Below are 20,368 nucleotides of genomic sequence, written 5' to 3'. Positions count from 1 at the left end.
GCAGCCGCGGTGTGTGAGCGTGACATGGCGTACCATAGAGTGTTGAATCTGAGCCAACTCGAACAAAACTAACTTCCCCCCCGCCTCCCCTACCTGAACTTGAGTGGTTGCATCGCCAGTTACAACATGTGCTTTGCGTTTAACCATTAAACAACCCCCCCATGCCTCCCCCCTCCCTACCTCCCTGCTTAACGGACTTCGAACTGCCCGCCCCCCCAACTCAGCAGAGTGCTTTACCCATCCCATGAACAATTACTTGCTTGCTGGGGCGAAGTGTCCCCCGGAGCAGACGGTTCCCCATCCCTCTCCGGTGTCCCCCCGGTCAGTGTCCAAGCCTGACCCCTCCGACTGTGCCACATCAGTGTTCAACTTGCATTGTGCCGTGAGTACATTATTCCACTCCGTCCAGTGCGTTGAGGTCATCTAGCACGTGTGTTTGCGTTGTTCTGTCTCTGCCCGAAGCCTGTGATCTCGGTTGGCTGTCTCCCCGTTGGCTCTGGTTAGTCCTTCGAGAACGGCGTGGCAGTCCCACTTGCCGCCACCCGTCAAGCCAGTCACGGGCCGATTCTGGCGTGTCAAAAAACCAAACCTTACTGTCAGCAACTACCCTCAGCCGTGCTGGAAACAGCATAGAGTAGGGCAATTCTTTGGCTCTCAGTTCCTTCTTGATTTCAAGGAAGGTCTTCCTCCGGCGTGCCACCTCGGCAGTGTAGTCTGGGAAGAAGGCGAGCTTGGAGTTCTGAATCTGTATAGGAGCTGCCACTCTCGCCGCCTGCAGGATTGTATCCCTGTCGTGAAAATTAAATAGTCTTGCGAGCACCGGTCTTGGGGGAGCTCCAGGCTCAGGTTGTCCCCCTAGAACTCTGTGCGCCCTTTCCACAGAGAAAATTGCGACAATCCCTTCGGTTTGAGCTGTGTCTTGATCAGGTCCTCCACATATAAGTCCATGGCTTCGGTGCCCTCCGATTCCGGAACCCCAAGGATTCTCACTTTGTTCCGCCTGGAGCGCCCTTCCTGATCGTCCAGTTTCTCCTTAAGCGCCTTATTCTCCGCTGACATACGCTCCATCGCTATTTGCAAGTCTGATACGTCTTCTACCAGGGATTTTGTGACCACCTCGACCTGCTTCACCTTTTCGCTCATCTTCTGAAAGTCGGCCCGTAGCAGAGAGACTTCTGTGGCTTTGGAGCCTACTGTCGCCTGTACTTGCGCCAATGCCTTCATCACGTCCTTAAGCGTTGCTTTCTTCGTTACTGCGCTCTCCGGCGTTTTCCCGGTGGACGTGCGATGGTCCGGCTGCGAGTGGGCCTGTCTCTCAAAGGCGAACTTCTCCAACTTGGATTGCGACGCGCCGCCTTTCGCGTCTCTACCTGCCATGCCGTCTTTGGGCGTGCCCGCCGGTTGCTTCCGTCTCGGTATGTTTCCCGGAGGGTCCCACAATAGTGGACGTCGGGCCGTGCCTGGTGGTGACTCCCACACGGCCTTTGCCTCACGCCGGGAAGTCTTGGCTCTGCCCTGCGTCTCGAGCGGTCAATCACGCCCCCTCCACCTAATCGGTACTCCGGCAGCCTTCTTCCGTTACCTCCAGCGCTGTTAAAGGCCGCTCCCTCAGGTCATATATTCAACACCGCCCTCCGCTCTAACCTTGAGTGTGGCTGTGGACACTTTTATCACGTCCGGTCGCTCGTGGCCTTAATAAAGTCAGTTGCACCCTTCTGCGCTGCTCCCACTCCGTTGCCGCTGCCTTCCGCGCCTTTTTCTGTAGCCGGCGTAAGGTTGCCTTGCTGTGCCCCCGCAGCGGTGCGAAACTGACCTCTCCGGTCGATGCCTATGGGGACGGGGCTAGCGGTGACAACCGTCTGGGGTGCCCCATGTCCCGGAGTCCAAGAGCCACTGAGTAAATCCTCCCCGGAGCCGGCGTCACCTCCTTTGCCTCTGTCAATGTGCACTGCCCGGGGGCGCTGGTCTCAACGTGTCCCAGCCAGACGCTCCGACGGCCCTCCTACGCAGTCCGTGTCCGATCGCATGCCCCGTCGGTTGCCGGTAGTTATCAAAAGGCAAACGGAGGGCTCCGGATCCAATTCTGCCGTTGCGCCTCGGGGGTTATCCAAGGAGCGTGAACTTCCGGTCCCTCTCCGCCGAATCGCCTGCACTTCCGGACGGCCACCAGAAGCACTGGAGCCCGGGGACCCGAGTTCGAGGCAGGCCCAACGCCCACGGAGTTCACCACTGCGTCTCCCGGCACCCGATTTTCATCAGGGTTTCGTCGGAAGGTACCTGCTCAGTCCTGGACCCAGGTTCCTCCGGTTGGAGGTCTCAAAAAGGCGGATTAATGTGCGGATTGTTGTGGGGAAATCGCCTCACTCACAGAGCCTTACGACTACGCAACCGCCATGCTCGGCTGCAAGCCACGCCCCCCAAGGTCCCTTTCTTGACCATTCATGCTGATCGAATGGTTCTTAGGACCAGGGCTGCTTTTCTTCCTAAGGTGGTTACTCCTTTCCACCTTGGTCAATCCATTACCCTCCCTACCTTTTATCCTCCCCCACATCCTTCCAAGGAGGAGAGGTTACACCGTTTGGACCCTAAGAGGGTGGTGTCTTTTTACTTGGACAGGACTAAAGACTGTCGTTTGGAGGATCAGCTCTTCGTTGGGTTTGCTGGCTGCAAGAGAGGAAGAGCTGTCCACAAGAGAACCTTATCAAGATGGATCGTATTGTGTATAAAGATCTGCTACTCTTTGGCCGGTAAGGAACCACCAGAGGGTATAAGGGCTCATTCTACAAGAGCTAAGTCTTCAACCTCGGCATTGGCTAGAGGTGTTCCTCTAGAGGATATTTGCAGGGCCGCGACTTGGTCTTCCCTCCACACTTTCGCGAAGCATTACTGCTTGGATTCCGAGGTGAGGAGGGACGGCCACTTCGCGCGTTCTGTCCTCCAGGATTTTTTGGTTTAGAAGAGTGGGCACCCTCCTCCGGGAGTGGGGACTGCTGTGGGACTCTATTCACAAGGTGAGGAATCCACACGGCAGATGTATCTATCAGAAGAACAAGTTACTTACCTTCGGTAACGCTTTTTCTGGTAGATACAATATCTGCCTGTGGATTCCTCACTGACCCACCCGCCTCCCCGTTGTCCACTCTTCTATACCAGAGTTACTGTAATGTAATATTTATTTATTTTGTTGTCAAGGTAATGTTTCAATTGCTTTCCTGCATTTGCTTTACACTGTGTGTTTTACCTTGTCTATTGTGTACTGTGTACATTTCTACTGTCATTGGTCCGTCCGTGTGCTGCGATGGCACGGAAAAAAGGGCGGAACTGATGTCATCACGCCGGCGTGGGCCTATTATAGGCGTCGGTGACGTCAGCGGAGTCGCGTGCGATGCCGTTTCTCTATGACGTCCAAGTCCACGTCGGCGCGAGGCTACGAAAAGAATTTCCGAATGTTGCACAGGCAGATATTGTATCTACCAGAAAAAGCATTACCAAAGGTAAGTAACTTGTTCATTAGGCCTCTCTTTTTTATTTCCTTGCGTTGTGGTGTAAAGCTCCCCCTATGATCTATAATCACTCCCACGTAACGATATTTGTTTGTAACTTCCAATTTAATTGTGTCCAACTACCAGCTGAATGTTGATGTCTTTTTGCGGTGGTTAAGGCACATGACTTTTGTTTTGTTGTAGTTGGTGCTGAGTTTGTTTGTTTTGGAGTTTTGCGAGGTGATGTCAAGGAGCCGCTGTAAGCCAATCGGAGTCCGGCTGATTAGCACCAAATCGTCTGCATAGAATAGATTAGACAGCTGAGTGCCCCCTAATTTTGGTGCGTGTGAGTTGTTTTCATTTAATGTAGTTGATAATTCGGCCATAAAGAGGTAAATAAAGTTGCCACTAGCACGCAGCCTTGCTTTACTCCAGTGCTGGTTGGGATTTTCTTTGTTAAGAAGTCACTGGTTCCTAGTTTAACCCGGACCCACGTGTCGCTGTGCAAGAGGATTAGTTGATTCAGCAATGTTGAAGGGATTTTCATTCGCTCTAGTTTTTGCCACAGCAGATTTCTCTTTACATGATCGATGGCGGAGCTGTAGTCGATATAACACAGGTATAGGGGCTGTTTTCCCTCTAGTCCTGAGTCAATCAGAAGTGACAAGGCTAAAATATTTGTCGTCGTCCCTATGTTTTTCCTAAAACCGGTTTGTTTGAATGGGATTGCTGATGTTTCTTCCGCCCACGATGTTAGCTCCTGAAGTAAGAGGCCCGCATAGTACTTTGCCTCATTAAGCTGTGTAGTGGGTTTTATTATCTCAGCATGCTACTATATTAAAAGTTTATAACTATCAATGAAGATCTTACGATGCTGAACGAAACGTTACATACTTGTAGTCCTTGTTCGGCGTCAAAGCGATCTTCCTTGAAGTCACAAACGACCCTCCCGCCTCCCCGGCTGCCAGGAGGCTGCCAGAGTATATTTATATTATGTGCTTCACATAAAAAAGAACTGCCACTCTCAGGCAAACTGCCACTACAGTGCATTGTGGGATAGGTTGATTCTTAAGTCCTTAAAGGTGCAGGACTCTTTTTAGGTTTCGCCTGGCGTTGCAACTGCGTAGCAGTTGCTCCGCCCACGGCGAAATCTCATGTTCCTACATTTGGCTTTGGTTCCGCCTCTGTCTCCCATTGGCTAGCTCCATAAATGGAGGCTAGCCATTGGGAGACAGAGGCTGTCAATCACGTTTTCTCATGAAAACGCGATTCGAGGGCGTTTCTCGGTGTTATTTTAAGTCCCGCCCCTTTGTCCTGGGCCGCGCTGTCATTGGCTGCCGGCCCGGGACACCCCCCTGACGTCATTCCCGGGCCGCGCTGTGATTGGCTGCCGGCCCGGGACCTGACTTGTTTACAATAGTGATCGCGAAAGATCGCTTTCAGTGACGCTTTTTTTTAAAGATGAGGTTTTTTTATTTTGGGGGCGGGGCAGCAGTAAAAAGCCTTACTGGAAGCTATATAGAAACGAGTTGTTGTGATTGCTGGGGTGGTAGCGCTCCTAAAAGAGCAATGTAGTTTTAGTGTTTGCAGCAGTTTCTCGTTAGAAAACGTTTTGACTAAAAGCACTCTTCTCGAACTGTTCGAAATCCAGTGTGTTCCGAATACACATTTCAGCGCGGTCGCCGGTCACTTACACCTTACACATGTGTATACATCCCCCAAGGAAGTGTATGCACAAACACAGCTTCTTGGTCAATGCACTAGAAGTTTACACTACGGTAAAGTTCGACCTGACGGCTGTGAAAGTGATTCTATAGATTATTCTCGTGCCACATTCGTGGTACTTGGTGGGCCCGTAAATAACAAGGACTTGTTCTGTTTACCTCTTAGGGGTTAAAGCGGCTAGAAGCAGCGTCCGCGGGGGGGCTCTAGGGTGACTCTCGGGTGACTCTGGCAGACGCATGAACCCTCTGCTCTTTTTCATTGCCTCTCTCACGTCTCGTTTGCCCCCGCCTCACATTCCGTCCATTGCCCCGTCCCCCACCTTTAGCCCCCCTCCTCACATTCCACCCATTGCCCCCTCCTCTCTGCAGCTGGGCCGGACTCCGCCTCACATTGTTCCTTCAGTCGGTGACTAGGCCTTAGCGTGAGAAACCCCTGAAAGCTTCAGATCCGTCTATTCAAGCGCAGACTCAGGGGTTGCAGGGTTGGGGTACGTGGTTTATTGTGTGACCACGTGAGAAGGTAGCACGTCTTGTCACTGATGAATGTCTGCGGACTTGAGTGGCTTGTGTTGTGTGTGCACATTTCACTAGTGCTGTGCCCCACTGTGTGCATGAACAGGCCTCTGAATATTGTTCATTCAGCCTCACGTGGGGTGAAAAGAAGTCCGCATTACGGTAAAGTGTTGGAGGGGAAATAGTTATCATACTGTTTAATGCGAACGAATCGTAATTGAAGATGTGAGCGGATGTGGCCTAGCGGGCGGAGCTGCCGACTTTGGAGCTGGGAAAACCAGCTTCGAGTGTGGGCGTCGCCTCCACATCCTGTGATTCTGAGCAAATCACTTATTCTCCCCGTGACAACAAAAGATGAATGTGTCCTTGTGTAATGTAACTGGTGCTCATGTACCGCCTCCAAGACCTTCGGAGCGAGTTCGAGGCTTCGAGCTATATAAAACTGTGAAAAAAACAGCCACGTGGCTGCAGCTGTGAGCATCCCCACAGCACCCCCTTCCTCCCATTAATCAGAATTAACTGGTGTGTGAAATCCGCGCTTCAGAGAACTTTCAAGAGGTGTCAGAAGACGGGGGGGCATAGGAGTCAATGCAGCGCCAATTTACACCTGAAGTTAATTTATGAGGAAGAGTCAGACCTGTGTCCCGGCCCTGTTTATTAACAGGGTGAATGTTGTACAATAGCTATGCATGTAAATAAAAAAAAAGTGTTGCATGCAGCACCTCGAACCCGAAGCATGCCCATGCACACTGTGCCACCCACTCTTTCGCCAGCCCTCACCCTGATCAGTGTCAGACCTCACTCGTGTATGAGAGTATCCTGCAGGAGTGCGTCAGATCCCCCAGCTGTGTGTGGGGCACACTCACACGAGACAACTATCAGCTTACCTCGGACACCTGGTCCCCGAGGGGTGAAGCAAACTCTGACACATTGTGCGTGGAGCTCTTAGCACATATTAATATCAGCAAGGTGCTTTCTTATAGCGCTTAATACCGTGTTTCTGCAGATTGTATGTGCTTTAACTAACAAGTAGTGGTATTTGTGTTCCCTCACTGTACCCCCGTGGTGAAAAAAAATTAGAACAGCAAAACAAAGCACTTTGTCATACACACTTTAAAGAGATATTTTATACACTGGGACTGCGCAGAAGGCAGACATTTTACCCATAGGTTTTCAATTAAAAATTGAGTTACACCAGCACTAATATTTAAACAAGCATTTGCAATGCAATATGTCTCGCGTTTATGCGGGTTTAAGCTATTTGCATTGTAAATGTCAATGCCTTTTATTTATGTTTTAATCACGAAAACTAAAATAAAAGGCATTGTTATTTGCAATGTCAATAGCTCAAACTCGTTATTCTATCCTTTCACATGTAGCCTTCCCTATGTCCTTATCTGATGCTGCTGTGAAGGATTCCATCGAAAATAGTTTTGGGCTCTTGGTCAAAAGTTGTCCTGGTGTTCATTTTATTTTATTGATGTGACATAGTTACAGCTCACAGTGTCCTTACAACTTTTGAAATGCTTAAGTGTCCTTAAGCATTTTTTGACTCCTAGTTACCAAAATCCTCGGGTGCAGAAGTAACACTAGGCACCATTTTACTCCCATCATCACGTCATTATAACATTGTCACCTTGCCTTTGCTTTAACCCATCTCTCTCTCTCTCGTTCTCTCTCTCTCTCTCTCTCTCTCGCTCTCTCGCTCTCTCGCTCTCTCGCCCTCTCTCACACTCACACACACACACACACACACCCCACCGCACCCCCCACACCATCAGTTCACACTTTCACCAGGCACAGACACCATCAGTGGTCAGTGCACGCTTTCACCGGGCACAAACACCACCAGCCGTCAGTGCAGGCTTTCATCGGGCACAAACACCACCAGCCGTCAGTGCACGCTACCACCAGGCACACACCACCAGCCGTCAGTGCACGCTTTTACCAGGCACACACACACACCACTGGCCGTCAGTGCATGCTTTCACAGGGCACACACACCACCAGCCGTCAGTGCACGCTTTCACCAGGCACACACACCACCAGCCATCAGTGCACGCTTTCACCAGGCACACACACCACCAGCCATCAGTGCGCGCTTTCACCAGGCACACACACCACCAGCCGTCAGTGCACGCTTTGCCCAGGCACACACACCACCAGCCATCAGTGCACGCTTCCACCATGCACACACACCTCTAGCCATCAGTGCACAATTTCTACAGGCACACACACCACCAGCCACCAGTGCACACATCAATTGTTAACGCATCCACAATTAACTATTGTAGCAATCGCAGTATGGCACACTTTACTTTTAAACATATTCATCTAAAGCGCAGCATGCCACCATTGCTACAAAAATAAATACACATTTTCTTGGCCTACAATTTATAGACTTTTGTTGCAATTGGTGTTGCAATATTTAGCAATGCCAATAGCTCAAACTTAATTAACGCGAAACCTATTGCATTGCAAATGCTTGTTTTAAATCTCATCAGTGGTAGCCTATCATGCTGCTTTTTCTCTTCATGCTGTTTTTATACACAGGCAACCTTTTTTTCCATGACAAAGTGTAAAGCATTCAACGGCTATATTAACTGTTTCCAATAATTCTCCTATAGCATTAATGTGGGAAATCTGAGATACTACACTGAGACTATATAGAAAATGACTTTCAGTGATGAACATTTTTCAGTGCCTTTTTCCTGAACTGTTCATATTGAAGGAGGTCTTGTCACTACTAGAGAGTTGAGGAGAGAACAGTCCGCATCTGTCAATACAAATAATATGTGGGAAACATGTACTGGTGCAAACAGCCAAGGAGTACACCCCTCTCTACTCCATAAATTGGAGAAAGTGGTTCAGCACTCAACGATAGAATATATAACAACTGTCCTCTCATTGAGATTTATATATTCTATTGTTGAGTGCTGAACCACTTTGTGCTATTATATTGAAGAAGGTGTTCCATGGTCCGCGCAGACAGCCGGGAATTATTCAAAGTTTATGACTTCAATGAAGATCTCAACGATGTAGAACTAGGACTACAGGTATGTAACTTTTCCTTACAATTGATTCAGTAGACATTTTCAAATACCTTAAGTCTCTGTCTTTTATTTTCCACAAGGATTATTAAAGAATTTATGAAAGTATTATTAAGGACATTCCCACCACTAATCAAGCTGCCTCCTGCTTTGCAATTAAATAGTGGTAGGGGATATCATGAGAAGCTCATCTAAACCTATTTATATGTCCTCCATACAGATGCTGTTGTGGAAATTGCTTTTATCCTTGCAATAACTTAAGCTAGGCCTGTTTGAGAAATTCAGGGGTTTTCAGTGAAAACACCTTTTTATAGTTTCACTGAGGACTAGGTCACATTAATAACAAATCCACGCTTTATTCCAAGTTCCTAGGTCATTTCACCTCAGTAAAAAAAGTCCCTTTGCCCACTTTCTTTCTTCAACCAACCACTTCATCAGAAAGGGTTTTACATAATTTGGAAGTTAAATGGTGCCTAAAGATTTACATTGACATTGAAAGTACGGTACCTTTCTCACATCAGCCCAGCTTTTTGTGTGATTTGGTAATGTTAACAAGGGTGGCCCTATTTCTAAACTAGGTTTTTTGCGATAGATCTATTCATGCTTCTCCTTTTGCTACTGCATTGCTGGAAGGCCACTGAAACACAAGGTTAGAGGTTGGTCCTGGAGGGATGGAAGAGTGAGCTGAACCCTGGTACAGGCATCAGTTAGTCTGAGCCCAGCCAGGCCCCACATCTTACAATGTCTTCTAATCTTTTCATTAGTGTTGGAAAGGCCCTCACCGTTTTCACATGAGAGGAAAATGACACATTAAACAGATGTGGTCCTTGCTCCTCCTTTTTTGTTTAGTGGACCTTTTCAGAGAACTCTACAATAGAAGACAGTAGTCAACTAGTAGTCCAAACTTTACCCCAGTACTTTGACTTACAGATAAATAAACTTAGCTATAGAGGGATATTGTATTAAGTAAAGAGAGTCGACTTCTTGAAATTGGTTTCACTCATCTCCCCCACGCCATGCTTGAGTGTAGAATGTAAGGGCACCTTCCCTGGTATGGGAAACTCAGCAGTTTTAAGGATGGGTTATTGCAGATCATGTGCTGTGCCCTCTCTCGCCATTTAATGTTCGACATTAACCATTGCAAGTTGTTTTTCTTTACAGTGTACGTCCCAGATTTGCTAAGCGTTTGCATTGGCAGTCATGCTTCGCAAGGCAACAAATATAGCAGCAATGGATCAACTTTCACAAGCAGATTATTTTTGTATAGAAAGTTTACCTTTGCGCTGTGCCCATACCCCTGCCATCTCCCTGTTAATGTATGGAAGGGCTGTATGGCTGGTCTGTGCCTATACAAAAATTCTAGGCTAGGATTTATGATCATGTTCATCTTTTGACGCATGAAATTCCCTTGCTTGGCCTGAGATAGGAAGCCCTCCCAATGTTTGTGATAAACAAATGTATTGGTTTGTGAAAAACAAAAATACAAAGATATAGGGGCCCATTATGATGTCGGGCGGATTGCCTCCGCCAGGCTGGCGGTGGCCACCGCCGGCCTGGCGGAGGCAATCCGCCCGACACCAATGCCTGGACCCCCCCGCCATATCAGGATGGCGGGGGGGGACAGCGGCGGACGGAAAGACCGTCCGCCGCTTTACCGCCGCGGTCGCCTTGCGACCGCGGCGGTGATGGAATAATATGGTGGCGGTGTCCAATGGACACCGCCAGCCATATTACTATGGCTGAAATCAGGGGCCTTTACGCGGCGGCAATGCCGCCTCGGAAAGGCAGGCGGTGATTGATGCGGGGGCCCCCTGTGGGCCCCCAGAGTGACGGCCAAAGGGGGGTGGCACACAGGGGGTACCTATGGTACCCCCCTGCATTTGCATAATCGCTGCGGCAGGCACCGCGCGGTGCCTGCCGCTTCGATTATGCAAATGCGTGCATTTGTTTTTGACATTGTGGCGGGCGATTCAGTGAGCAGCGCCCGCCACAATGCTAACTTTAGGAATGCGCCCACGACTGTGGCGGGCGCATCCTAATGCCAATGTCGGGACCCCCGCCGTTTAGGCAGGCGGTCCTGATCTCCGTTAGGGTGGCGGGCGGACAAAGTTCGCCCGCCATCCTAATGGACCCCTTAGTGCCACAAAATTCGGGGTACTCACCATCCATAGACAAATTAAAATCTACAGACCAATGTATGTGGTTTAGAATGTGAATGGTCATCACTGGTCTGCTTGTTTTGAAATTTGAAGGCACCCATACTGGAGAACTACTATTAATGGTAAGTAACATCTACTTCCTCATATTTATGTTTCGTCTGCACAGTGCTTACAAAATAATAAATAAAGCTTAAAATGGGATTTGAGCCTGCCCATTACTTACCATTGGTTGGCTCCAACATCATTAATGCTTCCTTGCTTCTTAAGGGCCAGAACATCCTCCTCACCTCGGCTTCCTCCGGGGGCTTAGTGTGTATCCCTGCCATGGAGTATGGACCAAGTACAGCTTCCTGTCTGCGGCCAGTGTCCTTCCACTGGCAGCAGGCACCTGCTGGTACTGTTTTTTTCCAACGTTTTACATGCACTCTCATTGAGTGCATGTGTCTGCATTCTCTCTTTCTTAGTCCTGCCCTCCTCCCTCTTATACTGCTTCCTCCCTCCTGTAGATTTCCCCCCCTCGCCCTCCTCCCGCTGTTTCTTTCCCTGGCCCGCTGTCTGGTTTGTTTGTCCACCCGACCCTTCCTGCTGTCTGTGGTTTGTTTCTGAACCGCTCACCCCTTCCCTATTTCTATAGTTTGTTTCCAATCCCCGCCCTCCTCCTGGTATCTGTGGTTAGTTTCCCCACTCCCTTCCTCCTCCTTCATGTTGTTTGCCCCCTGAAAACCCCCACGCAGTTTTTACACATATTGCACAACAGCGCAGGCTACTGTGTTTCATGGCTTCAGGGGTAAAAAAGCGATTTGACGCATCAAAGTGCTTTTTATTTGTTTTTTTACTTTAATCCATGTCGCAGTGCAGCTCTTTCTGCTGTGCAACATGTAGAAAAATATTGACTAAGCCAATAGATCTCGCATAGGTGATTTGCTTTGCCAATGCTTGTACAACATTATTTTTCAAAGAAACACATGCTTTTCAACAGTGCTTTAGTTCAGAGACCTGCATATGAGTATATAGTTTAACAGTAACGTTTCTTCCATTACATTAAACAATGGATGTTTACTATAATTGTGAATTATGTTTGTGGGGATAAAATAACAATGACCTTTCCCTGAGTCCCAGTTCCAGGGCTCCTCAACATGGTCAGGGTGTTCATTTATTCAACCGTAATTACTTGATATTCTGCTCACATCCAAGCTAATTGTAATTCTGTGCTCCCTTTTTTAAAGCCAGAGATCTGGGAACATAGAGTTTTCCCACTAAATGATGAGGATGCTGCTGCCTTGCTATCCCCAAGGGAACCATGCAACTGTACGGAAAGGCCAGATGTTCCAACATACAGGGATTGCTCTTATATTCACAAAGTCGGTGATGTATGCGCATTAAAAACGATGTTAACAGCAGAAGAACCAGGGAAGTGTCAGGCCACACATTCGTCTACCTGTAGCAGCACCTTGACAGCCATGTGACACAATGCAGAGTCTTTATGCTCATAAGATGGACTCAGATGGAGAGGGCCAGGTAGGAAAAGCTATACATTGGAATGGATTAGATGTTCTGCTTTCAAGTTTAAATACTGATAATTCCTGATGTTTTTGTTAGCTGTGGCTTACATAAACAAACATCCATCACAAATATTGTTTGTTGTAAAATAATGGTTTCACTAGAAGAAACTTGCCTCCAGATATATCTTTTGTGATGGATATTGGGAGCTTGAATGTCAGCCTGGCCTCTCAAAAATCCATGAACTGTAAATTTAATTCATTCACAAATTCATTAAGGCTTCCAACATCTTGCAGCAATTCTATAACACATACAGAATTTATGAGAGCAAGAGCATTGGGTCATTGCATAACCTCCTCTTTGCACCCCTCAGCAGCAACAAAGCAAGCATTTTGGAATCATTTACCATTCTAGCACTTACCGAAACTAGAGAATGAGCAGCCATCTTCTTTGTTCAACTTGCTGTGAACCAACAGTGAAAACAGAATATATGACATAACAGCGCAAACAATTACAATGCATTCCTGACAACGCAGTTTTTACATCACAACTACCATTACATCGCATGATTTCACAATGCAAGCCATTACAATGCATTTTTAAAAACTACCATTACAACACATACCATCACAATGCATACCATTACAACGCATATTACTTCTAGGGCAACAGTAGGCTAAGTGTTGGATAGTTTAGGGGTAAAAATGACTATTCCCACTCCAGTGAGTGCAACAGTAGGGAAAGTGTTGGCTAGTGTAGGGGTAAAAATTACTATTCCCATGTCCCCCAAAACCCATAGCAACTCTAAAACAAAAAAATCTCCATTACGTACCTTATAATGCGTTGTAATGGCATGCGTTGTAATGTATGCGTTGTAATGGCATGCGTTGTAGTGACATGTGTTGTAATGGCATGCAATGTAAAGGAAGTTGTGTTGTAACAGTTGAGTTGTAAAGGTAGTGCGTTGTAATGACTGTGTTGTAATGGATGTTTCCCGTGAAAACAATTAGAAACACATTGCAGCATATTCCATTAAATGATATTCTCCCTTCAACTACACGCTACAAGACGTCACCCTTTAGATTCAGATAACCCTAAAATTAGTGTAGAATGCTTCAAACTCCAAACTAACACAGTTCAGGGATGAATTATCTAAGAGGGATATTATTGGCTTCCATTAAAATCCAGATTTTCTGCCCACCAGGCTGTGGAAATCTAAATTTTTTACAAAGCTTAAGGGCTAACATCTTGGAAGCTCAAGAATTGTGACCACAAAGCCCTTTCCATTGGATTGGAAACAAACATCCTAGGACCGGTTTCGGGCTTGCAGCCCTCATCAGCCAGGATAGCTTGACTCCAGTGGCATGGACAGCATGGGACCGACGTCTGGGCATACCTGTCCCAATCAGGGTGACAAATGCAAAAAGAACAATTGATGGACAGAATACCAAACAATGTCATACATTCACCCCAGTGCAGAGAGATGGGCCTAAATTCATTGTTTTTTTTGCTCTCCATGTCATTCCAGTTTGGACTAGGGCTGGGAAGAGTTTGCGCTAAGCAAAGCTATGCGAAACGGCAAAAAATCTCCGCAAGCATGCAGAAATTCCGCAAACACACGGAATTGCTTGTTCTGCCTGATCGTGATGCTTTTTTCCTGTTCGTGAATGCTGTTTGCATGCTCGGGGGGAAATATCTTGCAAACACGCATTTTGAACGCGCAGGCAAGCAAAAAACTCCACGAAGCCGCGAGTCGCTAAATTTTTGGCAATTCTGTGTTCTCTGAGGAACGTGAAATGACCCCAATTCCACAAATTCCGGGAGCGGAACAGGATTACCGCCAGGCCTAGTTTGGACCCAGCCATTTGAAAATCAGTCCTGACCTTGCGCCCAATGGGAACAGTCCAACCCGAACTGCCAGGCCAGGTCCTCCCTGCACTGTAAACAAGCATTTTAGGATCGGTTTCGGGCTTTCAGCCCTCATTAGCCAGGATAGCTTCACTCCAGTTCTATGGAGAGCACGGGAGGAAGGTCTGGGCTCACCCGTCCCACTCAGGGTGACAAATGCAAAAAGAACAATTGATGGATAAAATGCAGAACAATGTCATACATTTACCCCAGCACAGAGATATGGGCCTAAATTCATAGTTTGTTTGCTCTCCATGCCATTCCAGTTTGGACTAGGGCTTTGCAGAATTTGCGGGTACACAAAGCTCTGCGAAATGGCAAAAAATCTCCACGAGCACACAGAAATTCCGCGAATGCGCGGAATTGCTTGTTCCGTCTGTTCGCGATGCTTTTTTCCTGTTCGCGAATGCTGTTTAAGTGGTCGGGGGGAAATATTTTACGCAGACATGCATTTTGAACGCGGGGGCAAGCAAAAAACTCCACAAAGCCGCGGATCGCTGAATTTTTGGCAATTCTGCGTTCTCTGCGTAACGCAAAATTACCCCGATTCCGCAAATTCCGCGGGTGGAACAGGATTTACCACCAGGCCTAGTTTGGACCCAGCCATATGAAAATCAGTCCTGTTCCTTATGGGAACACTCCAGCCCGAACTGCCAAGCCAGGTCCTCCCTGGACTGGAAACGAGCAATGCAGTTATATGGTTTAAGCTGCATACGCACTGATTTTTATATTTGACACCGGGTCAATTTGTATTAATATTGTTTTTGATCTTGGTAGCCAATTTTAAATCACGTTTCACTTTGTTCACTACACGCACTGCAACCATCACTGACAACATTCTCATTGGATCACCTAGGATCCCTTAGAAGTAAAGCAATCAAAAACTATTCAAAACATTCCTGAGCTCCTGTCTCCTTATCAGAAGGTTGTAGCCCTTGGTTGCACTAGGTTTTGCAACTAAGAGGAGGTCCCAAATGATAAAGCATGCCACCTCGTGGGTGATGGGATTCCATTCTCTTTATCGGACTCCCCTGACAAACAAGGGCTATTTCTTAACTATGGCTGATTTTGATCAAATATTTGCTAGACCTACGGTTTTTCTTTTATTTGTTACGATGTATGGGGAGCCATAATTCCATCAATCAACTTCACCGCTGAACGTTCTGGCAAATAATGACCATTGATGAGCAGGAAGAACACTATCACAAACCCAATCCACATGAAAAGGAAAATCAGTGTGAGCACTAGCCAGATGTATGTCGAAGGCGGGACCAGGTAAGTCTTTTTGAACCAGGAGATGAAAAGACTGGTGTGTGTCTGAGAGGTTGTCACAGATTAAGACGAAGAAGAAGAAACGTATGAGAAGCTCGTATGGTCCATGTAATAGCAGTTAGCTCCCAAGCTCATCAATGGAGGGTGTGCAGTATCAGACTGATAAGGTATAAGACTTTCAGGCATGTCAATTTGGACCTCATTAGCAGGATAAGCATACTCAACGTCTGCAATGGAGGAAAATGAAGGTACAACAGGTGAAAAGTCAATAGCAGTTTCCATCTGTCCCTGCTGAAACACGGGCAACATTCACCGAAGCTTAAACCATCGGAATCAATGAAACAGCCTGGTTCGGAGTATTAGGAGTCACACTATTCAGCGTGGTCGAGGAGTGTTACTGCCCATGTCCAATTGAGACGTGTTCTTACCGTCTGAGGCATACTTTGCAGTTAAAGCGGCAACTTTCTTCTTTTGATATGGGGGCCTGAAAAGAGGTAGTCCCTCCAGTTTAGTTTTCACGGCAAACTGGCGTGGCGGATCCCGCCTCTGATGGTGCACAGTCAAAATATCGATTCCCTATTATCGACCTACAGTAATATCGAGTCACAAATATCGAAGAGGAAGAATATCGAGGTGAAGAATATCGTTGGACAGAATATCGACCTTAAGGATTTTTTTTATATCGATGTAAGTAATATCGAAGTTAGTAATATCGATATCAAATATATCGTTGTCAATAATTTCGATGTTACTAATATCGATATTAGTTTGTTGTTATGTATTTTATTATGTATTTTATATGTATGTGTTAAATGTTTTTTGCTAAGTATTTTTTTTTTTAATTAAATGTGTACCATTTGTTATATATTAAAAATGTTATTTTTAATTGAATTTTATGTATCTGAAAGAGACACGTTAGTATTAGATTCCTTACCTTAGAATATCCCCAGGCGTCAGACTGGATTCGGAAACTTTTGCGTAGCAGTACCCTTGCGCGTCGGCAGGCGTCGTCTGCGGCTCCGCGTGTGGGCGCCGTGATGACGTCGTCGGATTACTTAGACGCCACCTCCGCGTGCTGACGTCAGTTCTTCTTTTTTCCGCGCCAGCAAGCGCAGATCTGGAAAAAGCAGTAACCCATAGTCAATTTTTGACTAACTTTTTGGATCATTTTTGATCATTTCTCGAAGTCTTACGACTCCGATCGGTGCCGTACGGATGCCTGGCTTTAAGCACTGCGAGGATTGCGACCGCACGATGTCGGTCACGGATCCTCACCACCTGTGCCTAACTTGTCTAGGCGTCGACCACGACGACAAGGCCTGCTCCGACTGCCAGGCCCTCTCTTCAAAAGCCAGGCGGGAGCGGTCCCGCAGGCGACTCGAACTCCGGCAGTCATTCCCGCGCCGCGAGAGGTCTCAGTCCCACGGGAGGTCGAGGGACAGGCCGCGGGCTCGGAGCCAGCACAGTTCCGAGAGTAGGCCGCACTCCTCCAGGTCGAAGTCGTCGTCAGGTAAGAAGCACAAGAAGTCCAAGAGGCGTCATCGCTCTTCGGACCCCCCGATGCTCGCGCGATGCGGCCGGGGGTTCGGGTGACACCACCCACGCAGCTCCGTCGGAGTCGCGGGCGCCGCGTCCAGCTCCACACCCTCCGGTCCCTGGGCAAGACGCGACGCCGGAGGAGATCGAGCGCTTCCTCATGGCCATGAGGAAACTCTCTCCTCCGACGGGCTCCGCGGTGCCCTCGGGCCTAGCGGACCTGTCTGGGGCCTCTAGCGGGTCGGGGGCTTTGGCCCCGACGCCGTCAGGTGCTTCGGCCCCAACGCCGCCGACGCCTTCGGGCCCGGCGCGGCAGGGCCGCACAATCCCGTCGCCGCCGGTGCCTTCGGGCCCGGCGCCGCAGGGTCCAGCGGTCCCGGCGCGCCGGCGCCTTCGTGCCCGGCGCCGCGGGACCCCGCTAGACCTTCTTCGGGATCTGGGTCATCGCCGCTGGACCTTACGACCTCCCCGGCGTCAGACCATCAGGTGTCGCCATCCCCGATTCCTCCTTTGTTCCTGTTCCGACGTCAGGACGGCCCGATGGGCGCCGCTCCCGACGGCACTTGGGGAGTTTCACTTCTATGAACATTGCTTGAGAACCCTGAGTATCAGGAGATGGTTGATGAAGGGGATTGGGAGGGGTCTGAGGACCCTCTGACCTGAGAGTGTCAGTCTCATGAGGACTGGGCAGGAGACCTTGGGGAGGCCAGTGGCCTGGACACCTCTCCAGACACTGGTTTTGTCTCCCCTCCTACCGTGGCTTTGGAGGAGGGGGCAACCTACAGTGTGGTGTTGATGAGGGCTGCCAAGGCCTTGGGCCTTGAGCTCCCCGTCGCGGCCGTGAGGACTAATCTCCTCACTGAGGTCCTTAAACCGCAGTCAATCTCGGCCGAGCCTCTGCTGCCCTTTAATGAGGCCTTGACCAACGTTCTTCTGGGCACTTGGTCCAAGCCCGCTACGGGTTCGCCCGTAGATAGGAACGTGGCCAGACGCCACCGCCCAGCCCCGGGCGACCCATGTTTCCTGTCCACCCATCCCAACCCCGAGAGCCTGGTCATCCAGGCCTCCAATTCCCAGACCGCATTCCCGTCGGCGCCGCCGGACAGGGAATCCAAGAGGTACGAGCAGTGCGGTAAAAAGATCATCTCGTCCATTAGTCTGGGACTGCGGTCTTCCAATACCGCATGCCTCTTGGGCCGCTACACCAACTCTCTGTGGGATACGGTTGCGGAAGTGCTGCCAGAGTGTCCGTTGGAGGTACGGGCCAAACTCGGCCAAGCCCTTGTGGAGGGCCGGGATGCAGCCAAATATTCTATCCGGTGTGGGCTGGATACCACCGACTCACTAGGTAGAGCGATGGCAACGACGGTGGTGGTCAGACGCCACGCCTGGTTGAGGTCCGCCAACTTTTCGGCCGATGTCCAAAACACTCTGATGGACATGCCGTTTGATGGCCGTCGCCTCTTTGGCGACAAGGCAGACCATGCGCTTGAGCGCTTTAAGGACTCCAGGGCTACGGCCAAGTCCTTGGGCCTCTCGGCCCTGCGCCAGCAATCGGCTGCCTTTCACTCCTTTCGTGGCCACGGAAGGGGTGTACCCACACGTGCTGCCAGCCACGCTCCGCAAGGTAATACCCAACGCGGTGGCGGCCGTGGGAACCGCCGTCCCGGCGGTCGGGGACAACGGCGAGGTCAGTCCACACCTTCCCCCGCAGCATCCACCTCAAAACCCTCCTAGTCCGTGCTTTCAGGCCCATGTGACGCCAGTGGGGGGCAGGGTTCGCCATCACCACCTCCACTGGCGCACTGTCAGTTCGGACAGGTGGGTGCTGCAAATCGTCCGAAGGGGCTACTCCCTCCCCTTCGAGGCGACTCCTCCAGCCATGCCACCGCAGAACCACTGTGTATCGGGGGATCATTTGCGACTTCTGCAGGAGGAAGTTACGGCCCTCTTGGCCAAGGGGGCCATCGAGCGCGTTCCTGGGCCAGAAGTAGGGTGTGGTTGCTACTCCCACTACTTTCTGGTACCCAAGAAGGGCAAAGGGGGCCTACGCCCTATCTTGGACCTAAGGAACATCAACGGCTTCCTCCAGAAGGAGAAGTTCAAAATGCTGACATTGGCTCAGGTCCTAGCTGCCCTGGACCCAGGAGACTGGATGGTAGCGTTGGACTTGAGGGACGCTTATTTCCACATCCCCGTCCTGCCGGCCCACCGGCGCTACCTGCGGTTCACGGTTGGCCACGAGCACTTTCAGTATACCGTGCTCCCCTTCGGCCTTACCAGCGCCCCACGGGTGTTCACAAAGGTGATGGCGGTGGTCGCAGCTCATCTGCGCAGGTTAGGGGTTTCAGTCTTCCCCAACCTCGACGACTGGTTGTTGAAGGCGGGCTAGCCCCAGACAGTTGTCAGCCACCTCCAGACTACGGCAGATCTCCTGCACTGGCTGGGGTTCTCCATCAATGTGCCGAAGTCACACCTGTGCCCCTCTCAGAAGCTCCTTTTCATCCTATCCACCCGAACAGCGGGTCCGAGATATTCAGGCTCTGATTCCCATCTTTCAGCCGTTATCCCAGGTCTCGGTCAGGTTGACGCTGCGGCTTCTGGGGCTGATGGCCTCCTGCATCCTACTGGTGCATCACGCCAGGTGGCGGATGCGGGCTCCGCAGTGGGACCTGAAGTTTCAGTGGGCCCAGCATCAGGGCAACCTGTCCCACCACGTCCTGATCTTGGAGGGCACTGCGAGACAGCTGCAGTGGTGGCTCACAGACCGCGATTGGGTCAGCGGCAGATCCCTCTCTCTTCCCCAACCGGAGCACGTAGTTGTGACGGACGCGTCCCTCCAGGGCTGGGGAGGCCACATGGGGGAGGCGGAGATCAGAGGCCTCTGATCTCCGGCGGAGGCCTGGCTCCACATCAACCTGTTGGAGTTACGGGCGATTCATCTGGCACTGAAGGCATTCCTCCCCTCTGTCCGGGGGAGTGTAGTGCAGGTGTTCACGGACAACACCACAGCCATGTGGTACTGCAACAAACAGGGTGGGGTGGGGTCGTAGAACCTTTGCCAGGAGGCTCTGCGCCTCTGGCAATGGCTGGAACGCCAGGGCGTGACCCTGGTGGCTCAACACCTGGCAGGTTCTCTGAACACCAGGGCGGACGAGCTCAGCCGTCGGTGCATGATGGATCACGAATAGCGTCTGAACTCGGACGTGGCGCAAGGCCTCTTT

General features: G+C 49.7%; 1 protein-coding gene across 8 annotated transcripts in view; it reads left to right on the top strand.

Annotated features, from left to right (window-relative positions):
• KANSL1L (KAT8 regulatory NSL complex subunit 1 like) overlaps positions 1-20,368 on the top strand; it is a 3,925,143-nt gene that overhangs the window by 3,680,260 nt on the left and 224,515 nt on the right. For 7 of the 8 annotated variants that reach the window (XM_078680571.1, XM_078680572.1, XM_078680570.1 and 4 more), the window contains one exon: positions 12,155-12,446. In XM_078680571.1, the coding sequence (XP_078536697.1) occupies positions 12,155-12,394 (240 nt within the window). In that variant the 3' untranslated portion in view covers positions 12,395-12,446. Of the gene's footprint in view, positions 1-12,154; positions 12,447-20,368 lie in introns of those variants that run through there. The other variant, XM_078680573.1, reaches the window with a different exon arrangement.

Source organism: Lissotriton helveticus, chromosome 3_1 (assembly GCF_964261635.1).
Source record: "Lissotriton helveticus chromosome 3_1, aLisHel1.1, whole genome shotgun sequence".
Lineage (NCBI taxonomy): Eukaryota > Metazoa > Chordata > Amphibia > Caudata > Salamandridae > Lissotriton > Lissotriton helveticus.
This window is presented reverse-complemented; position numbering and strand designations above follow the sequence as displayed.